Genomic DNA, 27,543 nt, shown 5'->3' on the forward strand with positions numbered 1-27,543 from the left:
GGCCTGTTGACGTGGCTCTTGAGATCAAGACGTAAAACACTGATCTTTTCTGAATTTAGATCACCATTTTATAAAAGCTTTTACTAATGAGTGTCCCCCTCTTCATGTGTACCATTCTTTGGTTAACCAGAGAACAGGAACCTTATTAAGAAAAGGTAATTTTTCTTCCTTACTCACCAGTGAAATATTACAATTCTAGAGATATTATTGGTATAAATTTGCTTCCGGGAATTCCCTGGTGGTCCAGTGGTTAGGACTCTGTGCTTTCACTGTGGAGAGCTGGGGTTCAATCCCTGGTCAGGGAACCGGGATCCCGCAAGCTGCAGAGCGCAGCCCAGAAAAAAAAAAAAAAAATCACTCCCATACCGTTTTCTTTGCCTCAGCCATCAGTGCTGCCCACAGCTGAAGCCACTGATTTCCCCACCTGCAAGCCACATTGGCACAGAAGACTCAGGCCCAGGCAGAAGTACTTAAGCAGCCCAGGACAAGGTTCCCCTTCCCCACGCCCTGACAGATATAATAACACCACCTCTCTGCCTTCCTCGGGTCTCTCTTTGTGCCCGTCTGTTTAATCCTGTGACGTCCTTGCAAGTGAGATGAAGCATCGCTACCTCTAAGCAAGAGTTGGGGAAATGAGCACAGACCTTAGTGGCTACCCGAGGGCACACGTGGTAGATTGAGGGGTGGGACTCAGTGTCCTAGGTCACAACCTGTACACTTTTCTCTACCTGAATTCCTCTCCTTTATTGTCAGCATCCAAAAAAGAAAGAAAGAAGAAGAAGGTTTTAAGTGTACAGGACCCTTAGTGTGGTTGGCCTCGTCAGACATTTCGGTTTACAATTTCTATTCCTTTTCAGAAACTGGCCCTTTTTAGGAAGGAGAGACAACAGAGAATTCATATAACTTGACTTTAGGCTTCATTGCATGAGGAGGAATCAATATCCTCCAGCCAAAGACTTACAGCCCCCTGTCTGCTTTTTGTATTTTTTTACGTTAGAGTTGTTTCACAGGCCCACTGGAAACAACCTTTGGGCAGACATTTTTGCAGTTTTCTGTGATAAATTCTTATTTGGCTTGCCGTAGTTCACTGTATCCAACTAGGAATAACCTTGGCCTAGTTGGGAGCTGGTAAATAACTACAAATATATGCGTTTGTCTTTCTTTGCGATTGCCCCTAGCCCCCAACTCCATCTTCCTCTTTTTAAGTTATAAGAATGAGGTGCAGTTGACATCTTTCCTCAATATTAATCCTAACATTTACTTATTGTTCTATTTTCATGCCTTCTGATTTAGAAATACCCCAATGTTTATCGCCAAAGATGGAAGAGGAAGATTAAAACAATAATTTGCAGTAAGTACTCTTTCAGCTGTTAAATCATTTATTCAACAGACTTTATTTACTGCTTGCTGTATGCCAGGCACCCTGCTAGGTGCTTGGGTTGCAAAGATAGGATTCCTGCCTTTAAGGGGTGCATTGCCGTGGGACAAACAGACATATAACTGGATAATTACAATTGTGAGCACAGTAATTAACGTACAGAATATTTTGAGATTCCAGAAGAGAGGCGCTTCTCCTATCCTAGAGGCAGGCTCCAGGAGGGGTATAACCCATATTCATGACGATCTGTAATTTAGTCGGCTAAATTGGGCATGGGAGAGAGTGTTCAGGCTTTTTGAATTAGATAACTTCGTAAGTTGGGATTAAAACACCCAATAACCCTAAAGTAAAATATATGCCAATTTGTGGCTAATGATTCATGTTGAAGAAGGAGAGGGTCTAATATAATAAAATAAGTGAACGTAGGTTCAGGGTTGGGTTAAGGTTGCAGGTTAGGTTAAGGTTGCAGGGTTAGAGCTAGAAGTTGTAGAGTTTACTTAAAAAGTTTCTCTCCTTTTTATGTTCCTCCCTTTGTATCACAAAAGGCAAATAAGAGAAATGTGCCTAGAAGTGCAGGTTTTAATGGTCTGTGACAGGGCCTCTGTTATACTTGGGAATAACTGAAGGCACCATCACTAGACCGGATGAGGATTTAGTGCTGTCTGAGGCTAAAATTAAAAAAAAAAAAAAAAAAAACTTAATTTGCAACCACTGCCCTCATATAAAATTAAAATATGAAGAAAAACTCAAGGCTAACTAACTGCACTTGATGTTTTCTAAGTCATGGGTTTGAAGAGGTCTGCATAACATAATTTTAAACCTTTGAAGAAAAAGTTTAATCTTTACAACAAGCCCGTGATCACTTCCATTTTATAGCTGAGAGATTGGAAGCACAAAGGAGTAAAAACAAAAAAAAAAACCTTGCCAGAGATCATACAGCTAGTAAGTAGCAGAGCTGGGATTTGAACCCAGGTCTATTTAAATCCGGTGCCTGTAATTCACCATACCATCCTGCTGAAATAGACACCTGTGTGGACCCATTGCTCTTGAGTTGTTCTGTGACCATAAACTTACCCTAGCAGGAGTAAGCTATTAGAGACAACTGGTAAAAGAACCTAAAAAAGTGGTTGTACCAGGGCAAACCCAACACTGCTCCTGGAAAATACCGATTAGTGCTATCTTCAGATAATATTCAAATTTGGATATCACGGATGCCATCTAAAGTGTGGATAATTCTCATGAATATTTTGTAATATAGTCATCGAGAAGATAAAACAATTGAAATAAATACCTAGATTTAAAGTAAGCATAAAATTTGATTAATAGAGGGAAGTAAAGGAGAGTAAATATGTGTGAAGGTAACAATATAACAGTTAACTTTAGATGTTTGCTTTTTAAACGCCGAGTGTACATTATACTAGTTTATATAGTCTTAATATCATACTTTTTCATGTTCATATGACATGCATTGTCCATTCACCAAGACTATAATCCTTGAGACCAATTATGTATTTTTTTAATAAAAGGAATAAACATTAACATCAAAGGTCAGGAGAGGTTATCTCTAAGTCTATTCTCAAATAGCTTAATAAATTTGAGCAAATACATTATGTTATGGATGCTTAGACTGGATATATGAAATAAAATTAACATAATAAAATGAGTGATTTTAACTTTGGTGTGTTACATTTGGAGGAATTGGCTGGTGGGTTTAGAAGTGTATAAACATACCATCAGAGAGTGAAAAAAAGGGAAGTCTGTTATAACTGAATAGGGGTGTGGTCTGCTCAGGCTACAGAGGAATAGATAATAGTTTCATAAAGGGCTGATATAACCGTAGAGTCTTCAGAACTGGCTATTATAGCTAGCAGATTTTTCTTTACAGACATAATAAGTATGGCTGTTAATACCGCCAGCTTGGTGAGTTAGAGAAACACACTCTCTGCCTCTATCTAATCCTCCGGGTAACAATATACCTACAACTCCTGTAATCCTAGAGCAGTTACATGGATGCACTAAGTGGTGTGATGGGAGGGAAAGATAGCATCACAAGGATTCGTTTGATTATAACAGTAATCCACACCGAGTCAAATAAAACAGCCCAACAGTTAAAAAGGTGGTCTCTAATGAATTTGCTAATTCTAGCAGGCCCTCGCGAACATTTCCTGCTAGAGTACCCCATATCAAAACGAAGTGGCTGTGTGCTTTAATTACATGGAATAATCATTTGATTTCCAGGAAGTTGAGACCGTGCTTTGTATTTAAATAAAAAGTTCTAGACGAGCTGTGAAACTCGATCAAACCAAGAAAAAGGGTGAAACTAAATGCCTGTTCGGTGAGTCAAGGTTTCAGCTGCTCAGCAAGCCTGACGGTACGGGTTTAGGAGCCCAGAAAAGGGGTGTTTTAAAGCCGGCTGACTGGATCGTGTCACTTTCTTATAGGAAAAGCCCTGCCTTCCCAGAGATCTAGAGTGTAATGCAACCATATGTTGCTGAGGAGCTCGAATCTTGGCTGCCTTCGCCCCTCTGCACGAGCAGAAACCCCGGTTTTCAGGGGCCGTGATCTCATCGTGTCGCTCTCACTTTTGAAGGTCTGTTAAAAAGTCTGGGGCCTCTTATCTTAACGGCTTTGGAAGTGAGTTTGGGGTGAGAAGGGGGGGAGGCCTGTGGGTGTCTCTTTTGCCTGAGGAGCTGGAGACACTTGTGGAAAAGTCAGGCCCTTTTCGCTCGGGCGGCCGCTCGGGCGTGGGGCTGGCTTGGGTTAGACACATGCACACATACACCATAGAGCTCTGCTTTCCCGTAGCAGCTGCTGCCTCTGCCTCTGCCTCTCCCGCCTCAGCCTCTTTGCCCGGCATACACACACATTCAGATTTGCGCGCTGTTTCAATCCTTGATGACGTGTCCCCGGAGACAGCCAATAGCAAACGGGCTCTGGTCAGGACAATGGGAGGTATCGGGCCAATGAGCGAGCCCCGTGAGTTGGCGGTAGCCAATAGGAGCCGCGCTGGCTGGAGAGTAATGTTACAGAGCGGAGAGAGTGAGGAGGCTGCGTCTGGCTCCCGCTCTCACAGCCATTGCAGTACATTGAGCTCCATAGAGACAGCGCCGGGGCAAGTGAGAGCCGGACGGGCACTGGGCGACTCTGTGCCTCGCGGAGGGTGAGTCTGGGGCAGCGCCGCGGCGGGGAGAGCGCCTCCGGCAGCTCCCCAGCCCGCGCGGCGGCCGGATCCCCGCGGCCGGGAGCCGGCGGGTCAGGATCCACACAAAGGCAAATGAGGGGGGACCGTGGGGGGAACTGCGCACGGAGCGAGCCTCCCCTCGGGCGCCGGGAGCCCGGCCGCGCGCCGGAGCCCCGGCCCCCGGGCCGCCGGAGGCGCCGCGAGCCCCGAGCCCCGCGAGTTTCCACCCCCGGCGGCGTCCGCGCTGACTGGCGCAAAAAATTTTTTTTTCATTAAAAAAATTTTTTAACGTGTTTTCGGCCCCCGGGCCGAGCGTTCGGGCGGCCGGCGTGCGCGGGGGGCGGCGGGCCGCCGGGCGGGCGGGCGGCGCTTCACGGCTGCATTGGCCGCCGCAGAGCCGGGCGCCGGCGGCGGGCAAGCGCGGGCGGCGGGCGCTGCGGGCGGGCGGGCGGCGGCGGCGCGGGGCCGGGGCCGGGGGCGGCGGCGCGGGGCCGGGCCCGCCGGCCTGAGCCCGAGCCCGAGCCAGTGCCCGGGCGCGGCGGCGGCGGCGGCCCGGCGGCGGGGGGAGCGGCGCCGCGGCGCTCGCTGGAACATGGCTGACTCGGCCCGGCGCTGCTGGCTGGAGAGAAAACAAGGCGGGCGGGCGCGGGCGGGGGAGCTGGGCGCAGCAGTTCCGAGGCAACTTTTTTTTTCGTCTTCTCACAGCCCCGCGTCGCCCGTGCGGGGGCGGCGGGGCGCGCGGCCCGCGCGGAGGTAGAAGGGGAGCGGCGGGCCGGGGGCGCCTCCCGGGGCGGCCCCCCCGCGGGCGGCGGGCGGGGGGAGGGTCCGGCTGCGCGCCCCCCGCCCCTCCCCCCGGCCGTCATGGCCGAGTGTGTGCGCCAGAGCGCGGCGCGCACCCCGCCCGCCTGCGCTCGCACTCACACTCTCACACACTCACTCGCGCACACACACACACAGACAGACACACACACATACACACACACACAAAGGGAAGGAGCCATATTCTCGCTCGCGCTCGCCCTCGCGGCGGCGGCGGCGGCGCAGGCGGGGAAGACGCGCAGCGGCCATTCCGTGCGCGCCGGCCCCGGCGGCCGCGGGCGGAGCCAGCCCCCATTTCGAGCGGGGCTGCTCCCTCCGCCGAGCCGACAAAATGGGGGAGGCCGGCAGGCCTGCGCGAGCGGCGGGCGGCCGGGCGCACGTGGCGGCGCCGCGCGGGGCGGGGAGCCGAGCCCGGAGGCCGGGCCGCGGCCCCGCCGTCCCGGGCGGCCTCCCCTCGCGGCCCCGCAGTGGGCGGGCGGCCCGGGGGGGGCCGGTGGCGGGAAGGTGTGCGGAGCCCGCCCCGCGCGTCGCCCCGATTTCCACGGCTCGGAAAAAAAAATACTGCCCTGGTGGGGGCGGGGGGCAGCCCGAGCAGCGAGCAGGAGTGGCTTTTGTCCCTCATCCTTGTTTACTCGAAGAAACTTCAGACCGGACGTGTTTAGTCAGAACCGAAATGCGTCTCGGGGCCAAGCCGATAGCAAAGGAAGCTGCCTGGCGGTGGCAGCCGCGCAGATAGCGCCGCCATCCCCCAGCCCGGGCCCGAGCGGGCCTCCCGCTCCCTCCCCCCGGCAAACTTTTATGCCGAGAGTATTTACAGTGATCCCTGGGACAGCTTTAGGTGAGCCGCGGACTTGGCCCGCGATCCGGAGAGGTCTGCCCGCTTTGGCTCTCACCTATTTGTTCCTTACGTAGCGCAGAGCCGTGAATCGGCAGCGTCGCTTTTCTGACCTTTGGTTTTGTTGATTGAAAACGGGTTTTTTTGCATTTAATTCTTCGTTTCTTTTAAATGACCGGTTGGGTATTCACCCAGAACAGATACAGGCAGCGAAGTAACAAGCGCCGTGTGAGTATACCACTGTGTGTCCACTTTTTGGAGATCACACTCAAGGACCGGTTTTCGCCTGGTGTAGCCTTTCCTAGGAATTGACTATCACTGCCATTTTCTCTGGTATTATGAGGGGTTAATGCCACTGCCGGGTTAAACAACCAGTGCCTTGCTTTTCATTCCCTCCCCAAGGAGTTAGAGTGCTCTTAAATGCCGTGAATTGCATTGTTAACATTACACTTTCATTTATTTTTTAGAAAAATAATTAAGCATGGGCAAAGGAGATCCTAAGAAGCCGAGAGGCAAAATGTCATCATATGCATTCTTTGTGCAAACTTGCCGGGAGGAGCACAAGAAGAAGCACCCAGATGCTTCTGTCAACTTCTCAGAGTTTTCTAAGAAGTGCTCAGAGAGGTGGAAGGTAAGAGGGCTTAACACAAATACTAAGGAGGTACTAAAGGGTGAAGTCCAAATGGGGATTTTTAAAAAGCCTCGGTGCAATTTGCATCATGCGAGTGGTGGTGTTGGAACAGGCTGCTAAATGTTCAGCAAAGGACACTGGTTTTGTTCATTTTAATACTTAAGAGTACAACTTGTTAAAACTTCGTTGTCGAGTTAAGTTTACGAGTTATTATTTTATAGACCATGTCTGCTAAAGAGAAAGGAAAGTTTGAAGACATGGCAAAGGCGGACAAGGCCCGTTATGAAAGAGAAATGAAAACTTATATCCCTCCTAAAGGGGAGACAAAAAAGAAGTTCAAGGATCCCAATGCACCCAAGAGGCCTCCGTAAGTATCTTGCCCGTTTTTATTTTCAAGGAGTGTTTTGCAGTAGAATCAGACAAATTTAGCAAGCCACCTTGTGGAGTCCGTAATCAGAGTTTCTTCGCTAACTCACATTGGTATGTTTAAATTTTGTAAATAAAATTCCTGTTGGATGGCAGTTTTAGTTAGAGCAGTGGAATTGGATTCTGGCCTCCTTCACCCAATATATCTCCTAAGTGTAATTTTAATTCTTTTCTTTCCTGAGAAATACCATCAGTCTGAGAGTAATTTGCAGAATGTTCTTTTGGAACGCTAATAAATAGTGTATGTTCCGCTAGTGGTGTCATAAGTTAGATCATTGTGTAAATTAAGTTTAATGAGGGATATTTAGCGTTTCATAATATTTATATCCTGTGAAATATGTGGTAGAAATTAGAAGCAGCTTTTATGCAGCAATACAACATAGTTGTTAGTAAACCTACAATTCTAAAATTAAATCTCTCTTTTTAGTTCGGCCTTTTTCTTGTTTTGTTCTGAGTATCGTCCAAAAATCAAAGGAGAACATCCTGGCCTATCCATTGGTGATGTTGCAAAGAAACTGGGAGAGATGTGGAATAACACTGCTGCAGATGACAAGCAGCCTTATGAGAAGAAGGCTGCTAAACTGAAGGAAAAGTACGAAAAGGTAAGTATGGATTGGCTTGGTGTCCTGATGAAAGGGTGTGCCAGGTGTTAGATGGATGACTGTCCTTGGTACTGCATCTTAATCTCCTATTATGATTCCTAAGAGTTGGAGGTGTAATGCAGTTTTAAGTATAACAGCTATTCAGCGTGCCATTGGCTGTACTCTTAAGTCCCTTTCCATGTTTTAAAGAATGTAGAAGATCAAATAAATTGTTAGTGTTGTTTGACTTAACATTATTTGACTCGGGTGGTTTTGTTATTCTCCGGTATCCAGATTTATGAAGATTTTGGTAGTCACTTTGAGTCAAATGATTTAAGTATTTTAAATGATCAGGCACACAACATAAAAATAGGCTGGACCAAGTAACGTAACCTGTATTGTTCATAAACACCCTGAAACATTTATGTTTTCCCTCCCTTAGATTTAAAAAAAAAAAAAAAAACTTAGAAAGTTATGAGTTTGTTGATCTGTATAGTAAATTGATATAATAAAATAAGAAAAAGCTGTAGCCTCTATACTTTGAATTGAAATATTAAAAGTAAAGTTAGAGTTTAGCGTATTTAGTCATTTTGGAGAAATGTATCTATTTCTAGATGTTTCTTAACCTAATTGCATGCTCAGTGGCAAATAACTTTTTTTTTTTTAAGACAAGATTTTCTACTATGGATTAGGGTCTGACAGTATAAACCTGTAGAATGCGTTTTTGCATTCAGAAGGTGGCAGTGTCTACCCTTTAATCAGTCTCTACATTCTAGTTTTAATAAACTGAACTTGGGATGTGGTATATGGTTGTACTTCAGTGAGGCATAACAATGCTAATGTCAAACCGTGTCATTCCATGAGTTACGGATTATTTACAATTATAATATTTTTACGTGTGTTTCTGAAAGTCCACAGATGTGAGTGCAGATAATGTGTTATTTTAGTGTATCTGAGTCCTTGTTTTTTCATAAAGTTTTGCCATGTTACTTTTATTTCTCTCCTTAACTGTTTTGTCTTTCCAACCACTTTCTTCCTGCCTTTATTTTGGAAGGATATTGCTGCATACCGAGCTAAAGGGAAGCCTGATGCAGCAAAAAAGGGAGTCGTCAAGGCTGAAAAAAGCAAGAAAAAGAAGGAAGAGGAGGAAGATGAGGAAGATGAAGAGGATGAGGAGGAGGAGGAGGATGAAGAGGATGAAGAGGAAGAAGAAGATGATGATGATGAATAAGTTGGTTCTAGCGCAGTTTTTTTTTTCTTGTCTATAAAGCATTTAACCCCCCTGTACACAACTCACTCCTTTTAAAGAAAAAAATTGAAATGTAAGGCTGTGTAAGATTTGTTTTTAAACTGTACAGTGTCTTTTTTTGTATAGTTAACACACTACCGAATGTGTCTTTAGATAGCCCTGTCCTGGTGGTATTTTCAATAGCCACTAACCTTGCCTGGTACAGTATGGGGGTTGTAAATTGGCATGGAAATTTAAAGCAGGTTCTTGTTGGTGCACAGCACAAATTAGTTATATATGGGGATGGTAGTTTTTTCATCTTCAGTTGTCTCTGATGCAGCTTATACGAAATAATTGTTGTTCTGTTAACTGAATACCACTCTGTAATTGCAAAAAAAAAAGAAAAGTTGCAGCTGTTTTGTTGACATTCTGAATGCTTCTAAGTAAATACAATTTTTTTTATTAGTATTGTTGTCCTTTTCATAGGTCTGAAAATTTTCTTCCTAAGGGGAAGCTAGTCTTTTGCTTTTGCCCATTTTGGATCACACGAATTATTACAGTGTTTATCTTTCGTATAGTTAGCTGATAAAAAGCTTTTGTGTACACACCCTGCATACTCATGATGAGGGTAATAAAAGTTTAATTGAGACAGTTTTCATCCATAACTGAAACTCAAATCTTGATCGGTTGATATCAGATTTCACATAGCCCAGGTTCATTTACAAAGTGAAGAGTAACCAATCTACTCACAGCACGGGATTATTAGAATCAAACATTTTGAAAGTCTGTCCTTGAAGGACTAATAGAAAAGTATGTTCTGATCTTTACATGAGGACTCTACATCCTTTAACTCCCATTACCATGTAATGGCAGTTATATTTGCAGTTCCCACGTTTAAGACTGAGAATGTATCCCCAAAAGCGTGAGCTTAAAATACAAGACTGCCATATTACGTTTTTTTGTTGTTGTTGATAATTAGTCCCAACAAAGGCTCTGGAGAAAAAGTGCTGGCTGTAAATGTCTTCTCCTATTTATCTAAATATGGATTGTTTAGGAAACTTGAGATCCTCCATTAAAGGTATTTTTAATGGGCCAACTTTTAAAATTGTATACCACATTTTAAATTGGGTATATTTTCCTATATTGTGGTTTGCCCCTTTATAAATGAAGTAGACATGAGGGAGGAAGACAAGCTTTGTATTTCAGTGTGAATTACCTGATTTATTTGAATTTGATTTTTCTCTACAAAACTCAAGCTCATTCATCAGGGTCATATGTTTATCTGCTTAACAGTTTAGGGAACAATTTGGCAATTTTGTGGTTTTTGAGATTATCGTTCTCTTAAAGTGCCAGTGTTTTAAAATAGCGTTCTTGTAATTTTACACGCTTTTGTGATGGAGTGCTGTTTTGTTATATAATTTTGACTTGGATTCTTTCCATTTGCATTTGTTTTATGTAATTTCAGGAGGAATACTGAACATCTGAGTCCTGGATGATACTAATAAACTAATAATTGCAGAGGTTTTAAATATTAGTTAAATGGCTTTCACTTAAGATTTTAAGGTTTTGTTATATACATATTTTAATCTTATTCTCAGTTAATACCTCTTAGCAACATCATTTAAATAAGTGTAAGGGCGGGCAAAGTTTATCCCTTAAAAAATACTCACTTTACCCTTGTAAATAGGTTAATGGGCTGATAAAAAAAGATTTTTGTGAAACATTCCATGTGTTCTCATAGGCTGCTGTTTACATAAATCAGGAAAAACTAATTTTGCTTTCAGAGTATTGGATTAAACAAGATCGTTTTCTAAAGCAAGGCACATGTAAGTAAAAAGCAGGAATAGTGATTATAAATCTAAACTTAAGTTTTCTAAGCTAAAGGAGAGGACCGCAGTAGAGGGGCTGAAAGTGTGTCAAAATTTATCAGGTTTTTTAGTCAAGGGGAACAAGTAGTTATCTCTCATTTACATGGAAGTTTGCTGTAGCTAAAGAATCATTGTTTATTGCTAGTAGGTGATCCAGTTAAAATGAATTCTGCCTCAAGGAACTTCAGTGGGTGTCTTGTGACAGCTACCGTTGAGATGTTGAGAGCGGGAACAGGTTTTTTTGGGTTAACCGGATTCAGATCTTGACAGGAAGACATGGACAAAACCCCTTTTCAATCTGAAAATATACTAGCTCTGTTTACTATTTCAACAGTATACCCTGAAACTTGGATGTTCAAAACTCAAGTAAATGGAGGTGGGAGGCATAACAGATTTTTTTTTAAGTTAATGCATAGGAACTATTTTAATGTCTAGAAATAGTTACAGCACTATGGGGTATAAAGATTTTCTTAACATCAAAAGATTAAACAGTATAAACTTTAGTATTAAGTCATCTGCATTTTAAAACTTGATATAAAATCGGCATACTGATTAACACTTAACCAAAGTAATTGTCTCCTAAAGGTTGGGAGCTGTTGCTGGTTAGTGCCTGTAATCGTTCTCATGATCTTCCATCAGGTGTTGATACTTGCTCTGTTTTCATTAATTTTCTAAGAGTGAAATCTGAAAAAAAATCTTTTGTGTGTGCTGTGCACCACAGGGGTAAGACTTAAATGATAATGATGGAAAGTGCCTGTGTGACAGAAGCTGTTCAAATACTTCCCTCGCTGCCTGGGGGATTGTAAGTACTGCTTAGACGGTAGGGTAGTATCTGGCTATGTTGAAAACTGCACTGGGAAGACAAGATGGAAATTTTTGAATGGAAAGTGTGGCCAACTCCCTTGCTTGGCATCACAAACTGTGACAGAAGTTCAAATCTAGGTCTGCTTGGTACAACAGGCCTTCTGAAAGGGCCTGAAATAGCTCTTTTTCAGTACCAGCCAGCTACTTTTTGCGAACGATGGTATCACTGTAAATTTGCACAAATTCAATACAGCTTAAATCAGGATTAACTGCTGCTCAAGTGTGAACCATTGGCCAGTAATTAGCTTGCTTAATAAGTTGTGGTAGGTTTATTTTTAAATTTTTTCATATTTGTGCTTTGTCATTTTAAAATGACTCTTGAAATGCTTTTAAAACAACGTAAAAGCCAGGAAACGGTTTGGATACCTGTGCAACAAAAGATGCAAGCTGGTTCATTTCTTGTCCCCCTCATAGCAAAGACGTGAACAGCAGTGCTAACACTCGCCGGAACCTGGGAAGTTCCCTGGGTCTAAGCCAAGTTGCTCCCTGCAGTAATAAGGCAAAATGTGGCCCTGTTCTAGGAATGCTGCTATTTAACGATACACCGTGGCACAGGACAAAGAATGACAAGCATAACTTAACAAGCCACACTCCAGAATATATAGCCCCACCTTCCAGTGGGTTTCAGTCTGAAATCATATCTACCAGCAGGAAATTTAATCACTTAGGTCTCTAGGCATGTCCATTGGTTTGAACCTTCTGTATTTATCGGTCACCTGCTGAAAAAGGAAGTGGTAATATAGATCTGGAATAAGATGAGGGATAATGATAGACCTTTAAGTTGTGGTGTGAGGTATGTGGAGACTGAAAGTAGTGGTGAGAAAATCAGTGAAAAGAGATTAAAGAGATTCTTGTAAATTTTTATGATGTACTTTTTTTTTCTCTTTAGTCACACAATTCAAACATAAGTGACATTTCATGGGATGATAGATACCCCATGATATATTTGATCATACTTTTACTGACGGTCATTCATGTTGCTTCCTATTTTTTGCTATTCCTAACAATACTGCAATGAACGTCTGCATACATTTTTGTTAGGCTTATGTAGGTCTAGATACCTTGAAGTAGAATTGCTGAGTCAACAGATAGGTGCATTTAAAATTTTAGCAGATATTGAAAAATTGACCCCTCCCCCAAGACTATCCTTATTGTGAAACGTTTTAACAATGATTTTTAAGATATAATAAATCAGGTTTTTAATGGCTATTTCTTTGGCTCCATGAAAGAAGTGTCCATTTTTAAAAGATAAATTAAAATACTGAAATACTGCCATTTATTCAGAGCCACCCAAACACAAGAAGGTAGAATTAGAACTGAAAGACCCTTGGGTTGACTATTGACTATTTAAACTACTCTAACAAATTATTTCTCTATAAACTTACTGCAGTAACTAAATGTTTAAGTAATCCATTGTGTGAAAATGAGGAACTTCCTATTTTGGCATCTTCAATCCAGTAGCTTTATCTGGGGAGGGCTTTTTCTAGCAGAGATTGTGTGTCAGTCTTTACAGAAGCTACAGCCAACGGTTTTGGAAACTAGTCAAGGATTGTGTGGGCTGGATTCTGGGCATTAGGAGATAGTTATTTGTAAAAAAGGAATGGATGCAGAGGATCTGCCTTAAATGGAATAAAACTGACCACTGCTTCACCTCCTTGCTGGAGATGGTACTTTAGGTAAAGGGCATACCCCAAACGCATTTATAACTGCAACTGTATTAATAGGCTTTAAAGTGGAATTAAACTTAGTTCCTTAGAGGTACATAGAATCTCTAGTTTCAGTCTTTACCATATTTTTGTTCACTGGGTTTCAACTACGGATCATCCTATAAAGTGTTCTGAACATAACCAGGTAAGTAAATTGAAAGTCCTAAAGCAAAAGAATTATCGGTTGAGGGTAAGAGAGTACTCAGTGTAATGCCCGCAAAGGCGTGAAGGGTAAGAACTTGCAGGCTACTCAGAGCAAGGACTCTCGGCAGCCTCTTCCCCACTCCCCAGCCTAAATTTCAGGGAAGCTCAGGTCTTGCTCTGCCGTCTGGAGTCTGCCTGGCTGGGACTTGGGCATAGGGAGTGGGCTAGGCGCACTCAGGCTGAGAAGGACCAGACAGACTTTGTTTGTTTTTACAAGAGGAACAAGAGGTACCATTGCTTTGGGGACTGACAACAGAATAAAGTAAGGCACCAGTGTAGGGTCCTAGCGCATTAGAGGTAAAAGGCTCTAGGCTCTAAGGCAGTCCCGCCTATGCATTTTCACAGAGCAGTGGGCAAAGGCCCATCAAGACTCAGAGGCTCACTCAAAGACCAAAAGCAGCATCACAACGATCTAGCAGTGCCAGGCTCACAGCAGGTGCAGAAAACTTTCGAGTTCCTTCCCCTTCTCTGTAAGGACAGTAACAAGGGGCTGGAAGGCTTCCTCCCTAGCCCTCACCTTCCTGCCTGGGTCCTCCTGCCTCGGCTACAATTGTGGATATTCGAGCAGGTCAGCACACTCCGCCATCACTGATTCCTCTCTGGCCTTCCTCCTTAGGTTTACTTGGACTCAGGACACTTGCTGACAAAACAAAACTAAAATACTGCCAATCATTTAGAAAGTGATAAGCTACCTGATTCTAACAGGCTGGGAAGCGCCAGAAGAATGTGTACTGCTTGTGTGTCCTTAGAATTGCAGCATGAACTTCCAGAAATGGAAGGATAGCAATACACTACAATCACTTTTGAAAAACTTGTTTACCATTATTGTGAATGAAATTTGCGTTCATTGAAAGAAAACAAATAAGCAGGGAAACAAAAATCTACAATTCTATTAGTCAGGAAAACTATTAACATATTGTGTGCTCTTCTCGTTTTATATATATAATATGATATATATATACAGATATATATTTGATTAATATATAAATTATGTGTATATAGATATAATTTTTTAATCTGAGGTGAGAGTCACATAACAAAAAACCATTTTAAAATTAACAATTCAATGGCATTTAGTACATTCACAGTGTTGTGCAACCACCGCCTCTAGTTCCAAACATTTTCATCACCCCAAAAGGAAGTCCTATACCCATTAATTCTGCCCTTCCCCCTTAGCCCTTGGCAACAACCAATCTGCATCATCTCCATGGATTTACCTACTGTGGCTATTTCGCATAAATGGAATCATACAGTATGTGACCTTTTGCGTCTGGCTTCTTTCACTTAGCATAATGTTTTCAAGGTTCATTCACACTGTGGTATGTATCATACTTCATTCCTTTTCGTGGCTGAGTAATATTCCAGTGTGTGTGTGTGTGTGTGTGTGTGTATATCACAATTCACTTATTCATTCATTGATGGACACTTGACTAGTGCTGCTATGAACGTGCATGTACAAGTATTTGACTCCCTATTTTCAGTTCTTTGGGGTACATATCTAGGAATGGAATTACTGGATCATATGGTAATTCTGTTTAACTTTTTGAGGGACCACAATGGCTAAGATGACCCTTCCACAGCAACTGAATCATTTTACATTCCCTCTAGCAATGTATAAGCATTCCAATTTTTCCACAACCTCGCCAGCACTTCCTATTTCCCCTTTTTTTTAAAAAAAAAATAATAGCCATTGCAGTGGGTGGGTGTGAAGTAGTATCTCGCTGTGGTTTGGGTTTGCATTACCCTAATGACTAATGATACTGAGCCTCTTTTCATGTGCTCATTGGCCATTTGTATACCTTTTTGGAGAGCTAACTCAAGTCCTTTGCTGATTTTTAAGTTAGATTGTCTTTTGGTTGTTGTATATACATGTCCGCTTTACAAAAAATGGCAATATATTTACAAACACTCTACTTGAAAACTACTTTTACTGCTAACAGTCTATCTTAAACAAAACTTTATGTCATCATATATTCTTATTCTGCTCTGCACTGAATCGTTTTTACTGCCTGCATGTTAGTCCACTGAATAAATGTAAAATACCATAAATTATCTTGTCGATCCCATCTTATTAGACATTTGTGTAGTTTCTGATTTTTTAATTAGTTTTATTGAAGCATAGTTGATTTACAATGTTGTGGTAATTTCTGCTGTACAGCAAAGTGATTCAGTTATACATATATATACATTCTTTTTCATATTCTTTTCCATTATGGTTTATCACAGGATATTGAAATATCATTCCCTGTGCTATACAGTAGGACCTTGTTGTTGTTTATGGATTTTTTTTTTTAATATTATGAACAAGGCTAAGATGACTAGACTTTCCTTATACCCATACTTCTGTGTCCATGATTATTTTGTTAGGTTATAAATATATTCCTCAAAGTGAAATGGCCAAAATTGAAGTCAGTTTTTTTTTTTTTTTTGCTGTACGCAGGCCTCTCACTGTTGTGGCCTTTCCCGTTGCAGAGCACAGGCTCCGGACGCGCAGGCTCAGCGGCCATGGCTCACGGGCCCAGCCGCTCCACGCCATGTGGGATCTTCCCGGACCGGGACACGAACCCGTGTCCCCTGCATCGGCAGGCGGACTCTCAACCACTGCGCCACCAGGGAAGCCCTGAAGTCAGTTTTTGATTGAAGTGAAACGATGAATTTGGTGAGTGCTACCAAGCTGCCTTCAGCAAGTTTTCATCCAAATGTAGTAACTTTTTAAAAGGCTATTGAGACAATTTTACATATAAGGGATATGTAGGGTCATGATTTCTAAGATTTCATAAAGGTTTGAGCCTATAGCAGTGGGGGAAATCGTGAAAGGGATAAACCTTCAAAAGAGAGCAGATGAAAAGCTTGAAAAAACTGGAGAGCCATTGGGTTGAAATGTCCATTCCCCTTTATGCTTGTTATTTTACTACTTTTCAGGTTGAAGATTAACGGAAAGAGCTTTTATATACAAGTAATTGCAGCACTGCAAAAAGAGAACGTGTAGATGAATTGGAATGGGTGAAAAAACTTTGAAACTTTTGCAAAAGCAATAGAGCTTTCTTGCTTTTCATTTCATTGTATTATTGTTCTTCATAATAATCTACATGATTTCCAAAACTTATTAGTCATTTGTATCAGAATTTTTTTCTTTAAATAAGGTTAACTGTGTTTTCGTATATGATTTAAGACCAAGATAGTCTACAGTTCTGGGGAGTACATGTCTTATCAAATGGTGGCCAACAGGTCAACATGAAATTGGATTAATTATAAAAAAACTTATCTTCTAGTCAGTCCCATAGGGACCTATTTCATACACTGATGAGTACTGGATTTTACACTATATAGATCAAACCTGAAAAGCAGTGTAAATTTCTCTTTTTTTTTAAGGACCTAAATTTTAGAGGTCAACATTGCAAAACTTTATGTCATGAATTTATATACACTGAGATTTTACAGATCATTATAATGAACCATTAGAAATAATACTGATTTTATTTTTTTTAATTAGGTAAGAGATATGTTATTATAAATATAATACTTGAAGTTTTCTTTAAATGTTAAGGTCTTGAGGGTTTTTAAAGAATTATAGTTAAGAATCAAACTGACTTGAAAAAAACAACAACAGAGGTGCAGTTTTATTGTTATTGTTTTTTGCTATGTCTTCATTTTTAGGCCAAATCTAACTTTTTCTCACCTTTAAGACCAAGGAGTCTTAGTAGGCTATTATTAATAGTAATGTTTAAAACCTCACTTAAAAAATCATAGAAACATTTCTATTTTGTTTTATTATAAATCTCTCTTTTTAAATGGGAAAATTATTAAGAAACTGCTAGTGCAAACAGAAGTTAACCTCAAAATATATCTTTACTAGCTTTCATGCCTCCACCATCAAATAGGACAAAAGGATGACCAAAAAAATGAATAAATGCTGATGTCAGAGCTTAATACATGCTTTACTTCTTTTTATTTAAATCTGTAGACCAAGAGTAAAGCATATGATAAATGAGTGGACTTACCCAGGAGCCTGGGATACTGTTTGGGAGTTTGATGATGTTCCAGTCATGCTTTGGCAAGTTAGTGGACAACACCTGGGCCAAGGATGGCAGCTAGCATGGATGGCAGGGTAACTGACCCAAAGCTTCAGCAGGAGCTCCCAGGTGACTGGGTATGGAGGACCTGTTCTAGGGAACTCTGTTTACAGCGGTTGACATTGCCTTATTGAGGGACCTACTGAGCACCCAATCAAAGCACCTCCTTTGAAATGGAACAGCCTCTCTGGAGCCACATTCCAGGGAAAGGAAATCTGGAAGCTTTTTTTTCTAGAGATAGGCAGCTGGCTGTGATTTCACTGCAATAGACTTACAAGGAGTAGCTATTACTAATTTTCAGAAACACAAAGGAATTCCTAAAACTGTTATTCTTCCTCCCAAGGGTTTGGGAATGTGGGTCTCCATAAAGTTTCTGGTCTCTTTAATTCCAGGGAGAAAGGCAGTTAGGTAGGTAATGGAAATTGTCAGTTGACAGTCATCTTCCTATCATCTACTCTAGATTCATTCTTTCCCAGGATCCAATTTTAGCTAAAAACATAAAATAAAACCCATCTGGTATCACTTCAGAGAGTGAAGAGGAGAGACTCTGAGAAGGATTTTTAAGGAATAAACTAGGAAAATGTATTCGTGATAAAGCTGATCAAAATTAGGTTTGAAATCTAAGTTTTCACCCAGTACAAAGAAGTCTTTCAATTTTTTTTTCTAATTAATTATTTATTTATTTTTGGCTGCGTTGGGTCTTCGTTGCTGCGTGCGGGCTTCCTCTAGTTGCAGCGAGCGGGGGCTACTCTTCGTTGTGGTGCGTGGACTTCTCGTGGTGGTGGCTTGTCTTGCTGTGGAGCACAGGCTCTAGGCACACGGGCTTCAGTAGTTGTGGCGCGCGGGCTTCAGTAGTTGTGGCGCGCGGGCTTCAGTAGTTGTGGCGCAGGGGCTCAGTAGTTGTGGCTCGCCGGCTTAGTTGCTCCGCGGCATGTGGGATCTTCCAAAACCAGGGATCAAAGCCCCGTCCCCTACATTGGCAGGTGGATTCTTAACCACTGCGCCACCAGGGAAGTCCCCAGCAGATTTTCTTGAGTATAAAATATTTAGGTTTAGAGAACATTTGCTTTTAGAGTTGACTCCTTCAGTTCCATTAATACATAAAGCTAATTTCATTAATGTCATTAAATCTCCCTTTATGGGCTGAATTCTTATTAAATACAACAGACTACGTTGGATCTGTCGCAAAGTCAAATTTGTTGAATGAATTGAACTGCGTCTTTCTCCAATTTATTTTAACCAAGTTTTAGGGGGAAATCTTCCTCTGAATGATTGTGCTTAAGATTATATTATTGTCGCTTTCTATACCCTATAACTTAACCTTTAAATGACATAAGATTACATTAAACAGTGACAAGTGGTATACATCACATAAAGAAACTAAAGACCACTAATATTTAGCCGATCCGACACTGCGGGTTGGAAAATATATAAAGCCAGGGAGAATGAATTTCCTTACCCCCCAGATAAATCCGGTTTCTCTCCACAGGTTGATGACAACGCCGCCTAAGAACGGAAAGCTGAGAAATCCAGCTCCTTCACTGATTAGGAGGCAGCTTCTCCTTCAGGGTCCGTTCATTCACTTGCAAAGGAGCCAGGCACCCTGCTTGGCACTGGAGACCCAGCGATCAACAGAACAGACCCAGGGCTGCCCGGACGAGTGTCTAGGAGCCCACATGTTCCTGGAGGAGGCAAACATGAACAAGTAAACAAACACAGAAGAAAGAGCATTGCGGGGCTTCCCTGGTGGCACAGTGGTTAAGAATCCACTTGCCAGTGCAGGGGACATGGGTTCGAGCCCTGGTCCGGGAAAATCCCACATGCCGCGGAGCAGCTAAGCCCGTGCGCCATAACTGCTGAACCTGGGCTCTAGAGCCCATGAGCCACAACTACTGATTTCGTGCTCCGCAACAAGAGAAGCCACCGCAATGAGAAGCCCGCGCACCGCAACGAAGGCCCAACGCAGCCAAAAATAAAATAAATGAATTTATTTTTTAAAAAATGCTGCTCAGGGTAATGTGGTAAAGGCTGAGTGATGGAGGTGGGCGACACGGGGGGCCGTCTGGAAAGATCTCTTTCCAGGAGATGTAGCAAAAAAGTTCGCTCATTTTCCAGCTCGGTTAGTTGCCTGCCTGCTCGCCCTCTTTCCGGGGCCCTGAAGCTCAGCACCCCCCAACCCCGGGCAGCCCGAACTCCTCGGGACCCTGCAGGCCGCTCTTTCCCAACTTCCCGGCCTCTCCCCGATCCGGGAAGGCCCTGCCGGGCCTCGCGTTTTCCCAGTTGCTCCAGGGAGAGGCCTGGTCTCGGCTCTCAGGATGTGGACGATGCAAATAGCACGGCCAGCTGCGGCCGGGAGCCGCCGGGAAGCGCGCCAGCCGCCGCCTCGCGAGCCCGGCCTCCCCGCGCCCGCAGCCGCCGAGCAGAACCCGCGCCCACTGAGGCCCCGTGGCCGGCGCGGAGGGTGCCCTCTACCGCCTCGCTGGTGCGCCCGGGGTGAGGGACGAACAACGATCGCGTGCCCGTGCAACGTTTGTTACTTCTCTCCACGGCGGCGGCGGGAGCGGCCCGCACCACTGATCCCCTCCTCCGCGCGAGGTGAGAGGGGACGGGCCCCGATGAGCAGGGCCGATTCCCGGGGGCCGGGAAGCCAGTCCAGGCCCTCCGGGAACTCAGTGCCTGGCCTTCCCCTCGGGTTTGTTCAGTCTTTTGACATCATCGCCTTAAAATATTTTTCTCCTGAGTTTCCTGCTAGTTACAAGACTCACATTCTCCTCTGGCCACACTCCTGAACTTGCAAACATAGGTCTTATTTAGAAAGCACCATGGCAAGTTCGTCTTTATCCTTCCCCCCCACCACGCCCCCGCCGTGGCTTTCGGGGATCTTAGCTCCCGTACCAGGCACCGAACCCCGGGCCCACACGCAGTGAAAGCGCAGAGTCCTAACCACTGGACCGCCAGGGAAGTCCTGCAAGTTCGTCTTGAAAGAAGGAAGCCTAAAAGGAAGTTAAAACGGACCCCTTGCTTTGCCCACACTCAGAAAGGGGAAGAGGTCCTGGTGGCCCCCAGCCCCGCGCAGTTCTCCCCAAAGGCAAGTGGGAGGTGATATCAGGGAAGCAGAGCGCAGTTGGTGCCCAGGGCACTCACCCTTCTCGAAGGTGGGCGCACGTTTGACGGGGGTGCAGCTGGCAGCAGGGGGCTGCTGGGATCCGGCCTTCCACGGGGACAGGGGGTCACTTCCCCCCAGCCCCTGCCTGGTGGTGGAGGGGAGTTCCGGTCCCTTCCCAGGCCCAGGTGTCCTAGCAGGGTGGCTGGAGCCTGGCTGGTGTCGCAGGCCCGGTCCCACCCGGGCAGTGGCCTGGAGGCTGCAACCAGAGCCCCACCCGGGGCCGGAGGTGCTGGGGTCAGGGAGTCTTCGGATGGAGAAAACCTGCTCTCCCGAGGTAAGTGGGCTGAAAAAACTAAAACTAAAACACACACACAGCTGCTGAGACTGGCCCAGATTCTGCTCTGACGGTCGGCCTCGGTCCTGGGGGAGCTTCTCGGGGCAGTTTTAGCTTTATTCTCAGCAAAGGAGAGACAAGACACAGTTCAGAAATGAGTGTACGGCACCCTAACTGTCACAGGAAACGGCTGCAAATGACCGTGACATTATATCGTATTTTCATCTTTCTTTCTTCTTTTTATGTTGTTTTTCATTGTGCAACCAAAAATGTTAAGATTTCAGCTGGTACTAAATACATGTTACTTGGGAGGACTACCTCCAAAAAACAAAAACAAAAACCCAAAAAACTTTTAAACCAAACCCATACAGGATGACAGGTCAACGCTGAAGATTTTGTGAAGTAACCAGATGTGCCGTGAATGGGAAGCCCCATTATATTCTTACCCTTTTTCAATTAACTTTTAAACATGCTGTAGCAAATATGTCTGTTCCCCTCAGGTGGGCGTTTTGTTTCAGGGCTCCTTTCTGCTGCCTGAGAGTGCTTTAGTCTGCCAGAGTCTCCCCTGAGAGAGAAGGAGCTCTTAATGTGGAATATTAACTCCTCTGCCTATTATATGCGTCAACCCAGGCCTACCTCTCTCCCAGGGGCATCAGAAATTGCTTTTGTGTACCGTTTGGTGAGGCCTTTGCATCCAGAAACAGAGAAAAGTGGAAGAAGAAAACAAAAACAATGCCCCAAAGAAATAAGAGCGTGACGTCCAACGACCTATAAAGCACTGAGTTTCCAGTCACTGATTTTCAAAAATAGTTCAAGCACAGACTTTAGACTCACGCTGCTTTGTGCCAGCCCTCACCTGACCACTTGCTACATGCGTGTCCTTGGACAGATATTTAACCTCTGGTGCCTTGATTTACCCATTTGTAAAATGGGCACAATAATTGACTTCATAAGGCTTCAGGGCAATGTGTGAGAATTTAATAAAATAATCCATGTAAAATGTGACACAACGCTTGGCACTTGGTTAGAACTCAATAAATAGTAAGCTGTTACTTTTTACGTAACAGTAACAAATTACATGATAAATTATTAGCTTATTATAATTACTATTATGTTATTACAAAGTCTCATTCTTTTCTCCTCCAATTTGGGTTTCCACCTTAATGCAAAACATACTAGAAGTGGCTTTATTCCTAATTATTTGAATTTGCTGCCAGTGGTTCCCAATCACCTGGGGAGATTACAAAGGGACTGATGCCTGGGTCTCACCCACAGGGATTCTGATTTAACTGATCTGGGGTGTGGCCTGGGCTTTGGAAATTTTGAAAGCTCCCCAGGTGATTCTAATGTACAGCCAAATTTTTGGTGGTGTCCTAATCAGAAAGGCAAGCAGATGTTTATAGTTCAAATAAAATTAAAGCAGTCTGTATTCTGAGCTAATAATTTGACTCATTTTGCTGCATTAGACATTCAAATCAGCCAATCGACTGACTTATATATTCACGGAATTTATAAGCTTTGACCGAGTTGACCAATTAATTTGGTTAAAAAGTTTGATTCATTAAAATCACATGGCCACAGCCTCAAGTAAATTGAATTTGTTGGAAATCAGCTATGATTGTGTAGGTATTTGGAAGTTTTTAGATTGTACATTACCACAGAAGTTCACCTTATTTAATTCCATTCTGTACCTTTGCTAAGAAACTGGATATTAAATAAAAATGCTGATAGTTTTGGACTGATCTGACCAATTCATTCAGTAAAACATTTGATTTCTCAAAGTCCTATAGCTACAGGCTAATGGAAATTGAATTTGTTGGGGACCAACTAGGATTTTAAGTTTTAATTGGGAATATAAACTACTACAGGAGTACACATTATTTAATTCCATCCTGCACACTTGCTAACCAACGGGTTATTAAATCAAAATGCTGATAGTTCGGATGAGATTAATGTTCTCTTGTCCCTTTGATCTTGTCCTGGGGACATTTTTTTTCTTCTTTTTTTTTTTTTGTGGTACGCGGGCCTCACCGTTGTGGCCTCTCCCGTTGCAGAGCACAGGCTCCGGACGCGCAGGCTCAGCGGCCATGGCTCACGGGCCCAGCCGCTCCGCGGCATGTAGGATCCTCCCGGACCGAGACACGAACCCGTGTCCCCTACATCGGCAGGCGGACTCTCAACCACTGCGCCACCAGGGAAGCCCTGTCCTGGGGACTTTTGACAGCATGTAGGTTGCTATCAGATTTGGACACCACTGTCTGTGTATAATTAGCCTCTTTAAAAAATTAATGCGCGTGTTCGTCCATGTAGCGCTTCGGTCATAGTGATCCATCAGATGAATCATGAGTGAGGTAGCACTGACAGCCTCTGGCAACTTCCTGTCAATATTTTCTGTCGGAGGCACAAAATGCTAGATTAGAAAAAGTCCCTGAACCTTGTTCCCCAGAGGTTCTGGATCTGGTCATGGACCTGAGGCATCACAAGCTACTTTTTTGGCTGCGCCGAGAGGCTTGCGGGATCTTAGTTCCTGGACCAGGGATTTGAACCCGGGCCCCGCAGTGAAAGCACCCAGTCCTAACCACTGGACCGCCAGGGAAGTCCTATCACAAGCTACTTGAAGTAGCTGGAGACAGCAGACCTTCCTGGGATGTATCCCTAACTGGACAAAACAAAATTCAACCACCACTTGTCTCCAAGTGTTTATGTTTAAAACATAAAACAGTTATCAAGTTGAAAATCAGGCAATTTTACGTGGATGGGCTACTTCCCCCACTGCAATACAAGTTATTTATTAATTTGGGTATTTATTTGTAAGGGGCAAAGAAATAGCATCATTAGAAAATACAGGGGATAAGAACAGTATTTGAGGGACTTCCCTGGTGGCACAGAGGATAAGACTGCACGCTCCCGATGCAGGGGGCTGGGGTTCGATCCCTGGTCAGGGAACTAGATCCCACATGCATGCTGCAAGTAAGAGTTCACATGCCACAACTAAGGAGCCCACGTGCTGCAACTAAGACCCGGAGCAACCAATTAAATAAATTTTTTTGGTTTAAAAAAGAATGGTATTTTAAAGTTTCCCTTCTGATTATTTTATGAAAAAAAGGAATTTTGACTAAAGATTGGATAAGAAAATTAGCTTATAATGGTCTAAAGTGTAGGAAGGGAATGAATATTTAGTAAGTGCCTATTCTGTGCTAGGCTCTTTCTATGCATAATTTCCTTTAATCCTTACAATATCTCCTCAAAATAGAATCGATCCCAATTCACAGATAGGGTAATTGATGAAGTAACTTAAGGCTGCACAGTGGGAAGTCATAAAAATGGGGTTTGAACCTAAGTCAGTCTGCCCCAGACCCCATAAGCTATTCACTACATGTCAGGGTGGTCAACTGTCCTGGTTTGCCCAGAACATGGGACTCAGTTTTAAAACCATGACAGTCCCCAGAAAACCAGGACAAGTTGGTTACTCTACTTGGTAACCAGAGGTTACTGCTCCCTTAGCCAGCCAACCAGATTCCAGGCCCCAGGCCCCAGGTCTGCCCCTGGTGGGAAGGATGGGCACATCCGACCAAATTACTATATCCTTTGATCATGTAGGTCCAGCACTGGCAAACTTTTCCCCTGAAGGGCCATTTTTTATTTTGCGGGTCACAGGGTCTCTGTCACAACTACTCAACTGGGTCCTTATAGTGGGATGCAGCCATGGACAATACAAAAATGAAGGGGTGGGCTGTGTTCCAAGAAAATTTTAGTTACCAAAACTGGAGGTGGGCTGGATTTGGCCCATGGATAGTTTGCCAAACCCTGATGTAGTTTATTAATAATGAATCCTTTGCATAGATAATTCAATTTGAAGAAGAATTTATTTCTAGAAGTTACTTTAATTGGGGGTAGGGCCGGTGGGCAGTTGGAAGCTGTCTTTTGGACTAACCTATTCATCAGTTAGTCGTGCCTACTATTTGGGGGCCATGGAATTTGACTTTTCTGATCCTACTCAAAAGTCACACAGTGTGTGGGTGTGTGAAGGTGGCAGTATGGTATCTCCCATCACAAATTTATATCCCCTTCCTTGTCTGTTGGGAGATATTTGTCGCGTTCATTTCTCCACTATCTTTTCAGCTTCTTCTACTTCCAAACATCATTTAAAAAGTAATTCCTACTGCACTCTCCATCATATGGAGATATATTCATTTGCTTCAATGCAGCATTTTCTTTATTGTGTGCTGGAAAAATAGTCCTAGCTTTTTCTATACTGAAAAGCAATGCCACTTTAGCACTGGCGCAGCCTCTACCATCCCAACGTTCATTCACACATGCCTTTATCCACTCACTGGGTACCTACTCTTCGAGGGGGAGGGGGAGGGGCCCCTCAAGACCTTGTGCCCATAAACTGGGAGATTGGGATCGACACATACACACTACTATATATAAAATAGAGAACTACTAAGGTCCTACTGTATAGCACAGGGAACCCTACTCAATACTCTGTAATGGCCTACAAGGGAAAAGAATCTAAAAGAGAGAGGGTATATGGATTTGTATAACAGATTCACATTGCTGTATACCTTAAATGAACAGAAGATGGTAAATCAATTACACCCCAATAACAATTAAAAAAAAAAAAACCTTATGCCCCCATCACAGATATGCCCCCAAGAGAAGATACAAAGCAACACAGTCTTAAATGCAAAAGGAACAGTGGGCGTGGCTTAAGGGGATGGGGGAGGTGGGAGGGGAAGGAAATGCAAATTTGGAAGGAAACTAGCAAATGGTAAGGCTTGGGCTCAGGATTTATAAGCCAAGCACAGAGGGAGATAATAAATAGATTAGCTCAGGAATAGAAGAGGTGCTCAGCAGTTGGAGAGAGCAAGGGGTCATAGGGAGGGCACAGTTGCTGAAGCAGCAGAAGCCACTGTATGTTCTGAAGCAGGAGACGGGCAGGGTTAAAACCAGCGACGTAGCAGAGTGTGCTGCTGGTTTCCAGGGCTGTTGGAGTTGGGAGGCTGGGTCAGAGTGTGGCCGTTGAAATGGACAGTAACGGACAGGGTCCACAAAAATTCCACAGGAATCAAGAGGATGACATTAGTGTCTCTAATTCCAGAAAACACGGGAAGAGGTGATCCTCATGTAATGACGACGACTTCAGGTTTCAGCTGAAAAACTTCAGGTATTTCCATAGTCCTTGAATCAAGATGCTCCCTGGGCAAGCAGGTGAGAAATCAGGGTTACCTGTGCAGACTTTATGTGGAATGCCCTACAGAGGTGATAACTGAACCAGGCAAGGCGTCTCCTATGCTTTTTTGTTGTTATTCATTTGCTTCATGATCTCTGCCTAAACCCTTTCATGTTTGGCCAAAGAGAAGCATATTAGAACCAGTGTTTCTTCCAACTTACTCTGAATACCCAACGCACAAACTCCCAGACAACATGCACGTGGGACACGTCTCTACTAACCATAGGTTTTGAGTTAACCTGTAAACTGCCCAGATTACCAGCTCTGGCAAGGTGGGGTTCTGACCACTGGTTTTCATTACTGGGGGCACTGCTCATCTTGGCTGTCTTGCCCACCCCACAGTAGTCACTGAATTTGTGATGGCTAAGCTCGCACTTGACTTAGGAGAACTGAATCAAACTGCGTATGACTCTCAAAGCGAATCATTTAAAAAAGGTATTACAGCAATTAAGAATACATCAACACGTATTAGATAAATATTTAGATAATGCGTGCAAGAAATGAGGCACTATTTTGGTTGGATGATGAAATCAACTATTCACCTGAACACATTTCATAATTTTATAATTGACCAATTCAACCCACTGACTTCAATTTCCTAACCTTACACTTGTAAGGAAGGCATTAATATTGAAGATTATCATGATATCAGGGAGAGGAAAATACTGTAATAAATAATTGAGTTTCTTTATGCTTCAGTCGCTTTCCTAAGTTACTTATGAAACAGCAACAAATACTAGTGGTGCTATTGGGAAAGTTGACATTATCCATTTCTTATTTAACAACGGAGTCATTAAAAAAGAGAGAGAGAGGGAGAGGGAGGCTGGGAGTGAGAAACATTATTGTATTAAATACAGATTCTGGTATCTTGAGAAGCTGCATGTTTGGTTTGGCTGAAGGATATCAAAAGCCACTAAGCAAGAGAATGACATTTGTTGTAGCCAAAGTAAACAATTTTTATTTCTGTTTTCCATATGCAAGCATATGAGTAGAACATAGCACATTTCATATTTGTACATTTTGGGAAAACATGTAACATTATAATCATCATAATATAAAACACATCCCTTATG

The 27,543-nt window shown here is 43.5% G+C and overlaps 1 protein-coding gene and 1 long non-coding RNA gene across 4 annotated transcripts; one reads left to right on the plus strand and one right to left on the minus strand.

Annotated features, from left to right (window-relative positions):
* Nucleotides 1–3,830: 3,830 nt before the first annotated feature.
* Nucleotides 3,831–9,544, plus strand: HMGB1 (high mobility group box 1). Of its 3 annotated transcripts, none has more exons than XM_067713530.1 (5): nt 3,831–3,968; nt 6,681–6,844; nt 7,066–7,211; nt 7,698–7,872; nt 8,906–9,544. In XM_067713530.1, exons 2-5 carry the CDS (start codon nt 6,695–6,697, stop codon nt 9,080–9,082), a joined length of 648 nt encoding a protein of 215 aa, XP_067569631.1. In that variant the 5' UTR covers nt 3,831–3,968; nt 6,681–6,694; the 3' UTR covers nt 9,083–9,544. The 3 variants fall into 3 exon arrangements, with proteins under 3 accessions (XP_067569631.1, XP_067569629.1, XP_067569630.1); XM_067713528.1 differs by lacking the exon at nt 3,831–3,968 and adding an exon at nt 4,381–4,538; XM_067713529.1 differs by lacking the exon at nt 3,831–3,968 and adding an exon at nt 6,263–6,441.
* Nucleotides 9,545–15,780: 6,236 nt separating this feature from the next.
* On the minus strand, nt 15,781–20,469 carry LOC137211253 (uncharacterized). Its single transcript, XR_010936978.1, has 3 exons — nt 20,267–20,469; nt 19,254–19,476; nt 15,781–18,765 (listed from the first exon to the last, which is right to left on the minus strand). It is a non-coding gene; the product is annotated as an uncharacterized lncRNA (long non-coding RNA).
* Nucleotides 20,470–27,543: the final 7,074 nt, after the last annotated feature.

This window comes from Pseudorca crassidens, chromosome 18, assembly GCF_039906515.1.
Source record: "Pseudorca crassidens isolate mPseCra1 chromosome 18, mPseCra1.hap1, whole genome shotgun sequence".
NCBI lineage: Eukaryota > Metazoa > Chordata > Mammalia > Artiodactyla > Delphinidae > Pseudorca > Pseudorca crassidens.

What these genes read in the sequence shown, in the direction of transcription:
- HMGB1 (XM_067713530.1), top strand. Translation starts at nt 6,695, where the DNA reads ATGGGCAAAGGAGATCCTAAGAAGCCGAGAGGCAAAATGTCATCATAT. An exon ending in AGTGCTCAGAGAGGTGGAAG is followed by an intron (nt 6,845 to 7,065) that starts GTAAGAGGGCTT and finishes ATTATTTTATAG; the next exon opens with ACCATGTCTGCTAAAGAGAA. An exon ending in TGAAGGAAAAGTACGAAAAG is followed by an intron (nt 7,873 to 8,905) that starts GTAAGTATGGAT and finishes TTATTTTGGAAG; the next exon opens with GATATTGCTGCATACCGAGC.